The sequence below is a fragment of the Propithecus coquereli genome, unplaced genomic scaffold, assembly GCF_000956105.1.
Source record: "Propithecus coquereli isolate 6110/MARCELLA unplaced genomic scaffold, Pcoq_1.0 Scaffold16, whole genome shotgun sequence".
Taxonomy (NCBI): domain Eukaryota; kingdom Metazoa; phylum Chordata; class Mammalia; order Primates; family Indriidae; genus Propithecus; species Propithecus coquereli.
In genome coordinates, this window is record NW_012140524.1 from 1,234,573 (window position 1) to 1,245,448 (window position 10,876).

Here is a 10,876-nt window from a genome sequence, read left to right on the forward strand (position 1 = left end):
CTTACCTTGGTCATTCCTGGCAAATCCACAAGGGTCAAATTGACGACACTGGGTGAAAAAATCTTAAGATGAATTGGTTCAGGGCTTACTCCCTAAAAATAAGTTTTAAAGTATTACATTAAAATCACATTAAAATTTCAATAAAATATGAAATGCTAAAGTAAACCTCATTTCAAGTAAATAGATATTAGATGCTTTTAAATCCATGATCCCAAGGCCGGGCACAGTGGCTCACGCCTGTAATCCTAGCACTCTGGGAGGCCGAGGCGGGCGGATCATTTGAGCTCAGGAGTTCGAGACCAGCCTGAGCAAGAGCAAGACCCTGTCTCTACTAAAAATAGAAAGAAATTAATCGGACAACTAAAAATATATAGAAAAAATTAGCTGGGCATGGTGGCGCATGCCTGTAGTCCCAGCTACTCGGGAGGCTGAGGCAGGAGGATCACTTGAGCCCAGGAGTTTGAGGTTGCTGTGAGCTAGGCCAACGCCATGGCACTCACTCTAGCCCGGGCAAAAGAGTGAGACTCTGTCTCAAAACAAAAAAAAAAACCTGATGTAACATTATCACCCAGCCATATGACAGGTTATAATCATAACCATCCCTATACCATAATTTATTTCCCCTGTATTGTTTCACAGTCTTTTCTCTTGGTTCTAAGCATATGCCATTTCTTAAATATGTTTAACAGCGTTAGTAGCTGAACAAAATAATATATTCCTCACTATCCAAATTTATGAGGTTCCTGAGTTCAGAGAGTGAGGCATAGAAAATAAGCTATCCAAATTAATCTGGTTCCTGATCTTTGAATATCAAGTGGCAAGAGTGTGTACAGTAAGGTAATTCCTCAGAAAATTTATCTGAACCTTTAGATCCCTGAATCCAAATAGGAAGAATTTGGATGATGAGAGATACATGTATTTTCTGTCCTGTAGACAAAGATTATTGCATAGACTCTTCACCATTAGCCCTCTAGAAGTTTTAGGATTGAGTCAGCTACATGTAAATGACACTTAGGAGATGTTCATACCTTGTCTTTGTACATGTCCTTTATCCCTTAATATGTCCTCTCATCTATTTATCCTCCTTATATATTTCCCTCACTGAAAATTCTAATTTTCCAGGAAGCTTTTTTGGAACATCTATTACTCCACGTTCTCTATACAATTACATTTGCTATATTCAATTACTCTGAACTACTTTTCCATTTTAAACACTACAGTGTTACAAAGCCATTAAATGTCAATATTTGGCATTATCTACCTAGACTGTATAATATATTTCTGAGGATCTTTATTGCCATGGCATTCTTCTACCATGTCCAATACAAAGCTTTGCCGAAATGCCTTTACAACTCCAATCTCAGATATTTTAAATCCTTCAGGGCTTTATGTTAGGCATATGAAATCATTTATACATTCAGACATGTAAGACTGAAGTACCATTTACTTTTTGTTTTTGTTTTGAGACAGAGTCTCACTCTGTTGCCCGGGCTAGAGTGCTATGGCATCAGCCTAGCTCACAGCAACCTCAAACTCCTGGGCTCAAACGATCCTCCTGTTTCAGCCTCCCAAGTAGCTGGGACGACAGGCACTTGGCACCACGGCTAATTTTTTGTTTCTATTCTTAGTTGTCCGACTAATTTCTATTTTTTTTTTTCAGTAGAGATGGGGTCTTGCTCTTGCTCAGGCTGGTCTTGAACTCCTGCCCTCAAGTGATCCTCCTGCCTTGGCCTCCCAGAGTGCTAGGATTACAGGCGTGAGCCACAACACCAGGCCTGAAGTACCATTTACTTCATTACAAACACGATCTAGGAAAGAAGAGATTTTTCAGAGATTTGGGGTTGGGGGACATTTTGTCTTTTAGATGCTATGGATGAAAAGCTGCTAGGTAAGTAAATTATATCCTTAGCATAAATTAAACATCTTATAGGTACATAGACTCAATCTTTAATGACATTCAGTTAGTGTAACTCAACTTTTCATTTCTGAATCATCACAGTCTTACATTCTCTTTACATTCTGATACTGTGTACAACTACCACCAATTGCTGAGTTCATTAAGTACATGGGGACTGCAGGACAATTCAGACTGGAGTTATGACTAGTAACATTACAAAAGCCAGTATCATCCCTAATATAATTATAGGACTGAGGACAAGCTAATCTAGTTTCTGGCTACTTTTTCTACTCTTTATAGACAACAGGGTTATTTCAGGGAAGTATGGCAGCAGTAGCAGTAACTCAAAGGTTACCAGCCTAGAGTTCAATAATGAACAAAGCTCAGTTACTAAAACAGGGACAAATATCCTGAATAGGCATAAATACTTAACATGGCTTCAAAAATGCCTATTTGTCAGGAAATAACCTCTGTAGCACAGTGCCTGGCAGATAGAAGGGCTCAATAAATAGTTGTCGAATTTACTACTAGGCTAGAACCTATTTGTGGGATTAAATGTGCCTCTGGATAATGTAACAATGGAGGTAAAAACAAAAAGGAAGGGAAATGTAAATTTAAAGAAATGTATATTTAAACATGTAAAGAGAAAAGTAATAGGAATAAAGAAAGAAAAGAAAAAACAAGGATTTAGGCAAGGCAGGGAGAGTGCCTGGTGTCAACATTAACAGTATCTTAGACACCTAATTTATTTTAAATTCTCACAATCTTAAAATAAGAAAGTAATCAGTTACTAACATATTACTTTTCATTTTCACTAAAAAAAAACCTAATTTTTCTTTCTTTGCTTTCATAAATAAATCTAGCCTTACTCAGACAAGAAAAAGAACTCTTCAAAATACATATATCTCATAAGTTATATAATACTTCCTGAGAGTATAATCAATCCACCAGAAAAAGATAAATTATAGCAATATTAAGTAGAATAATTATATAATAAGGTTGTATATACATGACAGGATCAAGAATAAACACCTAAATGAAATATTAAATATCTGATATATTATAAAAGCTGTAAGAAACAAATGAGGTTTTAAGCAAAGTTTTTATGTATTTGTGAAAACATTTGTTTCAAAGACCCAGACTATGAATTTTACAATGCCCTTCACGCATTACATACAGAACACTTCAATGATACATTTACTGATGTTTATGCCAGCTCTAAAAAGATGCCTACCTTATTATTTCCTGAAATTCTTTCTGTTTCATTTTCAATTTCTTGTCGAATTTCATCAAAATCTGTGTAAAGCTAAAAATTATTGAAATGAAAAGCACAATATTCAAAATAAGATCAAAAGTTTTTAAGTTGAGGAAGTGTCCATATATTTCAAGGATGTGTATGTATTTGCTTCAGAGATTAGCAAATAAATTATGATGTATATATATATTTTTCTGAGCTAAGAGTTTATAGGTTTTATGAGCAAAGCTGCCTGATCCCACAGCAGTTAAGAATAACCAAATTGGAGAGAATTGGGCTCAACTTCAAGTGTTTTCCAAATAAACTATTATGGTTAGAAATGTTACTGAGATAATATGTATTAATATTTTACAAGGAACAGTTGCTTCAAAATAACATAACACATTGCCAATGATAAGAAACGAAGTTACCAACTACTTGTACAAAATATTATTTTCAACATCTTATTTCTTCATTATATTCATGTGTGATTACCTTATTTTTGGTGTGAAGAAATTTACCCCATTCTTCTGCATCCACCCCTAGAAAAAGAAAAACTCATTTATTGGAAACTATGGAAATTACTTTTTATCTTTAGTTAGGAATTGAAAAAAGCAACATAATAAATTGTTATTTGTTTCTATTTTGCCATTAACTACATGTTAACAAGTGTTTTAAGATCTGCTAAATTATATTTTTCACATCTTAAAAATTATATTATGTATTTCAAAACATGACTAACTTCAGGTAGAGCTGCTCACAGGTCTTCTCACCATTTGAAATCTAGATTTTACAAATAAATTGTTTACTTCTCTTCATGTTTTATATGTAATTATATTATAGTAAAAGGTATATTCTTTCTTTTTAAACATAGTACACATAAAAGCAATTTTTCTAATGGAAGTACTCAAGTTAATGGCTAAGAAGAAAAATTAAGAATTTTGACTAATGTAAAAAGCTTGTATAACATATTTGCATACATAGCTCAAGGTAAAAATTTGCAATATGTGAATGAAACAGCTAATTTTTCAGCTTTTTTTTTAATTACCTATAAAGTCACAACTTGCTAGTCCTTTAAAGAGCTCTTTCAGTATTATGTAGCTAGCTGATTTGTAAATTTACATACACTTTAAAGGTGATTTTTCCCCCAGGGTGAAGACTGTGTTTTCCCTTAGAACTGGAGGTAGGAAAGAAAGAAAATGGAGGAACAGTAAAAAAAAAAAAAAACCAAAAACGCTGGTATGCATTGTATGGAGTTACCCCACTCTCTATTAGTTTCCAATCATAGGTCTATTCCTCTTGCACTTGCTGCGAAAAGGAAAATATATTCACTATCTGCACTGTGTGAAATAGTCTAAAACTTGGACAGCAAGTTTTGTTCTATTTATCCCAGAGAAACTAGAAATGTTTAATTGTAGAAAGGTAATCTAACTTTACCTCCCCCAAGCACAGTTGTGTTGCTTTTGCCAAATTCAGAGAAGTTTACAATGATTTAATGATTGTTTATTTAATAATGCATATTGGCTGCCTGAAATCAAAATAAAAATGACTCTAAGATTTTCAGATAAATATTTATTGAGGAAAAGATGGATCAAATCTTCGGTGGAATAAAGGTAAATAAAACTGGATCCTTTTTCCAAGTAAAATGCTCACCTACTTGAAGCTTAGTACCTTCTTCCAAGAAGTCTCATTGGAGGACTGAAGTAATCTAGGTGAACAGAACTCACAAAGGCAGGTACTACATACTAAAGGAGTGTTTTTAATTTACCTTAATATATAAAAGAGGCCTAGCTTCACAAGCATGTGTTTAAAAATAAAAATAAAATAAATTACATTCATGACCAAAAAAGCTTGCATTTTGATACAATGCCAAAAAAAATAACAAGAACCACTAAAACCTGCAATCAATGTGGATAGGCAAATAAAAATGGAAGGAAAAAAAATGCACACAGCCTGTAAGAGTACATAAGCACACATGCAGGCATAAAAGAAAAAGGGCCAAAAACAAATGGATAAAGGAAACCTTTAGAAAGGTGTCTTGAGTTTTTCCATGTAGCAGGGTCTGTATTTAAAGAGAAACAGCACAGAATAAGTTTAGTGCTTATCCCTAAAATTTTGAACCTTTTTAAAAAATCAAATGTGCAGAAACCTGATCACATTTCAAATGCACATAGCATTCAATTATTCAGAATTCACAGCTTGAATTAGAGGGATGTATATAATATTTTAAGTGATAGAAGCAAAGCGTATTGTGTGCCAGTTTATTTTTAGAAAACAAATTTCCTGTTACAATTAGCTATGTCACCATTGTTTCTAAATCTGACATAAATGGTTTACAATTAATCCACTATTCAAAAATTTGCCTGGGATATCTGATAACCTACTATGGGAAAAGATAAATTGCCTGATTTAAAAAAAAGGATCTACAAAATATACTAAGTACGTCTTTCAAATCTTTCAAGAGTTAATAAATATATGCAAGTATTTGTCCCATTAGCTAAGACTGAGCTTTATAAGGAGATTTTCTTTGAAATATATATGAAATTAAACATAAACAGTACACCACAGAAAGTTAACTTTACACCTTCATGGACTCAATTCAAAGGGAGACTACTACTTGTATCACAGCCCTTTATGCAGAAAGATTGATCCTACCATTTTCCTTTAATTCTTATGTATAATTTTACTGCCTTTTGGGAGCAACTGATGCTTTTACAAGTAATTTAACTAAGTGGGGATAAAAATTCAAATTATACCCAGATTTTTAAGCATTATTCTATGAAGCATATATATTTAAAAGAAGAAAATAAATGAAAAAACTTTTGCTTTAGTTCAACAACTTTTCTCTCCCCCAAATAAACTCTATTCTTATAAATTTCCATGTTTCAACTAACACTGTTCACAGGTATAATGTACAGTACAATTTTTGTCTTTAATCAGCATGCTATTTTTAGACTTTGTCTAAAAAGAAATCTGAGAAAAAGCTTGACTTATTTCTTACAAATATATGAAAGATAATAGTAGAGTTCAAAATTTAAACTAAACCACTACCCCACTCTAAAACATAGTTTAGTTTTTTTAAAACTAATTTATTTTTGCAGGGTGACAGGGTCTTAAGGGTCTTACTGTTGCCCAGGCTGGAGTGCAGTGGCATGGTCATAGCTTACTATAACCTGAAACTCCTGGGCTCAAGAAATCTCCCGCCTCAGCTTCCAGAGTACTGGGACTACAGGTGTGTGCCACCGCGCCAGGCTAATTTTTTTGTAGAGATGGGGGTTTCACTGTATTGCCTAGGCTGGTCTTGTACTCCTGGCATCAAACAATCCTCCTGCCTCAGCCTCCCAAAGTGCTGGGATTACAGGTGTGAGCCACTGTGCCCAGCCTTAGTTTTGTTTTTAAAAGGAATTTAAGAGAAATTTTTTTTTACATTGGCAGAAGCGGGAGGGGACAAGGTGAGAACACCATAAATCTACATATTGACACCTCAATTATCCCACATAGTTGGCAGAATGAAGAATTACATGCTAAATAAATTTTCTTGATAATTAAATTACACATATTGAACACTAAAATATCTTATTTTAGCCAGTTTTGATGGATCTATATCTAAAACAGATTACACTTTTCCATGTCATCTTAGAATGCACTACTCTTAATCTATTATTCATAACTTAGGATGCTCTCATAGGCTATAAATCCCTATACAAAATGGAGTGACTGATTTTTTTCTTTTTTGAAAGTTCTTCTGTCTGGTTATGTTTTCCTCCCTTTCTCCTCTCTCATTGTCAGGCTGTCAGGTAGTTCACACTCTTCTAGGTAACTATTAATATATGTTTATCTGCTCCATGCTTTCTAATTTCCTCTGGGTTACAATGATTTGTGATAAGCTAGAACTTTTTATCCCAAGGATGAAGAGGCTCTGATCAGAGGCTAAGGAACTATCTTAGAATAAGACACCTGAAATTTAGTACTCAAATTTATGAAATCTGTTTTGTGTTCTGAGTAGCTGAGCTGTCATTTTAAGTGAGTTTTTTCATTTATATATACAAAATAAGCACTAAGCTTGGAAAAAAATATGTATACAGGTAAAGATAAGCCAATTTACTGACCAACCACCAAAAAGAGACATCAACAAAACATAGTGGATATACAAGCAAAGAGATACCAAGGAGCTGACACTTCTATAGCTGAATGTATACCCTTTTCTAACAAGCAAAATTTTATCTAAGGAAACACTACCCACATCTACAAATAGTTTCTGAGAGACAGGATATCATCTGCCCTTTCAAGGTGACTGAAGAAAATGAAAAGTTAAAATAAAGAGACCTAATGCCATATAGTTTCTTAAAGTCTTGGTTTCAGGTGTTTGATAAATCTGTTTGATGAAATCAATTAGTAAGGATGAAATTTAAGAAGTGTTATTCTACATATTTGAAGCTGAATCATAGGTCAATCCAAGATGATTACATTCAAGGTTCAGAATTTCAATAATAAATATTACAGAAATGCAAAATGATGAATAACACACCAAGAGCTACCTAATATAATTAAAATATAATTTAAAAATTCCTACATATCCACTGGCAGTCTACCCAAAAATATTACTTATTAATATCTCCAACTTCATTAACTTGTTCCAGTGATTAACATTCCAGAGTCACCAGTAGATGCTCATGATAGGTTTTCCCCCCTTAAAAAAAAAAAAAAATTAAGTCATCATCACAAACGGCTCCTATAGTAAATAAAGAAATCAGATGCAGAAATTAAAGTACTTCAATTTCATCAATACTATCATCCCATTTTAAATCAGAATATAAGTAGAATGGAACTGCATTGAAAACAGACCTCTGCAGATAAGAAACAGACATGGTATTCTGCTGCAAAAGTAATTTAATAATTAGAGACATTTTACAGACTTTTATAAATAAGACCGAAAGTCTGAGCCAAACATGGAACAGGAAGATGAAATACATTACTCTCATCAAACATTTCAACCCTCACTAAGTATGATTAATATAGGATACACATTTAATAAGTAACTTAAAATCTGCTGATAGTCACAAATAGCATTCCTTAAAATATTTTCAATTTAACCAAAAGAGAACTGCTAAAAGGACAAAGCATATTTTCTTATTTTAATACTACACATTTACTATTCATATAGTCCATTAAAGAGATAGCCTAACTGAGTTTAGCTGTAAACTAATCCTGAACATGGTGGGGGGTGCCGGGTGGGGGGTGTAAGTCTGTAAAAATCAAAATAATATGTGCTATACAGATAAACCCTAGCAAGAGAAGGAGAAAAAAACTAATAATTTAGAAATTGAAGCCCAGGCACACTGGCTCATGCCTGTAATCCTAGCACTTTGGGAGGACGAGGAAGAAGGATCGCTTAAGGCCAGGAGTTCAAGATCAGCCTGAGCAACATAGCGAGACCCCATCTCTACAAAAAAAATAGAAAAATTAGCTGGATGTGGTGGTGTGGGCCTGTAGTCCCAGCTACTCGGGAGGCTGAGGAAGGAGGATTGTTTGAGCCTAGGCACTTGAGGTTGCAGTGAGCTGTGATGATGTCACTGCACTCTACCCTGGGCAATAGAGTGAGACTCTGCCTCAGAAAAAAAAATAGTAAGTTTAAAATTAAAACTCTTCCCATAAATAATATTCATCTTACATTGAAAGGCAAAAGAATCAAAATTACATGAGAAGACCAAGAGAAAGAAAGGTAAAATAACACTGCTAAACTAAAACACAAAGTCATTTTAATTTTATTTAAAATAAAATCTTTCAACTATATTCTAAATGACTTAAGTTGTAAATCAATGCAAATCAGTGTTTTAAATACTAGGAAAAGAAAAAATTTAAAACACTCCAAAAGACACCTAAAAACTTTTTCTTTAAAATAACTGATTCATGTTTACTGAAGTGTTTCACTGGATCCTCCATTAAATAGCATTAATAACAGCTTAATAAGTGGAATTACTCAAAAGGGACTATCCCCAACAACTTTACTCATGGCCTTTCAAAAAAATTACTTTTTTTACATTAAGAAAGATACATACTTCTCCTCACAGAACTTCTCATTTTTCTACAGCTACTAATTTCTAATTGTCTAATCAATTAATATCTTTTTAAGAACAGAGCAAAAATACATAGAGTTTTAAAATAATTCTTATCCCAATTCTGAAATTTACCATTTTCTTCTCCTGTTGTTTTTCGTTTATCCTCTGGTGAAACATGGACCAGCTGCAGAATGAGAGGTCTCCGGGTGACAATACCAGTACCTCTGGGAAGCAGGTCCCTCCCCACTAGGCTTTCTAGCACTGAGCTCTTTCCACTGCTCTGAAAACAGAATATACAAGAGCATAATGAGTTTCTTAACACATTTTTTGTTAACTCAGTAACCTAAACTAACAAAGCAACATACAAAAAAATTACATATTCAAAGGAAAAATTAGTGCAGACTTTAAAAATGAAATTTAGTTATATTTTCTATTACAGGATTTTTATTTCTTTAGAAAAAATCCAAAAACAAAAATAAAAGCCCCACTTTCCCATAATTCTCCTACCTTTTTTGAAGCTCTGCCAACCAGATTTCAAAACCTACATTAATATTAATATACATAAAATCATGCCTATTATATGTAGATACTTTAAATGGGATGGTACTATATATATTTTTCTCTAACCTGCTTTTATTTTTAATGTAATGATCAGGAATATCATTCCATATCAAAATATTAACTTCTGTGTTTAACAGTCAAACAGGGCCAGGCATGGTGGCTTACACATTGTAATCCCAACACTTTGGGAGGTTGAGGTGGGAGGATCACTTGAAGCCAGGAGTTGAAGACCAGCCTGGGTAACAGCTCTACAAAAAATTTAAAAATTAGCCATGTGTGTTGGCATGTGCGTGTACTCTCAGCTACTGGGGAGGCTGAGGTGGGCAGTTGCTTGAGCCCAGGAGTTATAAGACTGCTATAATCCACACTGCAGTCCAACCTAGGCAACAGAGCATGACCCTGTCTCTTTAAAAAAATAAATAAATAATAGTTAAACGGTAGTCTACTGTGTATAAAACCAAACCCCCAACTGATGGACATTTAAGTGGTTTTTTGGTTTTTGCTATTATTAAAAATGTTGCAATGAACATACTTCTGTATATATAGCCTTACTCCCTTATCCTATTACATTAGATTTAGTTCACTGAAATTAAATTGCTGTTGATTAAAAAAACATACAGACTTAAAGCATTTATAGATACTGCCAGACTGCACACAAGATGGCACCAAGCTATACTTCCAACAGTTTGTCAAAAATTTGTTCAATTTACTGCATCCCCATCAGTATTGGGCATTATCACTTTTTGAATCTTTGCTACTTTGATAGATGAACACTGACAGTTAATTTAAATTTGTGTTCCTTTATTATTGATGTGAAGCATTTTTTGTACTTCTCCTTAATGACTGTTCAAATACTAGCGTTTTAAATATTTTATTGTATGTATTTCTTAATTTTTAATAAAGCTGTTTATCCATAAGTATTTCATTTTTTGATTTCAGTATTTTCCCCCAAATTTTTTTTTTTTTTTTTTTTTTTGAGTCAGAGTCTCACTTTGTTGCCCGGGCTAGAGTCAGTGCCGTGGCGTCAGCCAAACAGACATGGTATTCTGCTGCAAAAGTAATTTAATAATTAGAGACATTTTACAGACTTTTATAAATAAGACCGAAAGTCTGAGCCAAACATGG

At 33.6% G+C, this 10,876-nt stretch overlaps 1 protein-coding gene across 5 annotated transcripts in view; it reads right to left on the bottom strand.

Annotated features, from left to right (window-relative positions):
* DNM1L (dynamin 1-like) overlaps positions 1–10,876 on the bottom strand; it is a 46,955-nt gene that overhangs the window by 21,767 nt on the left and 14,312 nt on the right. For all 5 annotated transcript variants that reach the window (XM_012641012.1, XM_012641011.1, XM_012641010.1 and 2 more), the window contains exons 2-5: positions 9,323–9,470; positions 3,627–3,673; positions 3,132–3,203; positions 6–92 (exon numbers count right to left, since the gene is read on the bottom strand). In XM_012641012.1, coding sequence (XP_012496466.1) covers positions 6–92; positions 3,132–3,203; positions 3,627–3,673; positions 9,323–9,470 — 354 coding nt within the window. The remainder of the gene's footprint in view (positions 1–5; positions 93–3,131; positions 3,204–3,626; positions 3,674–9,322; positions 9,471–10,876) is intronic.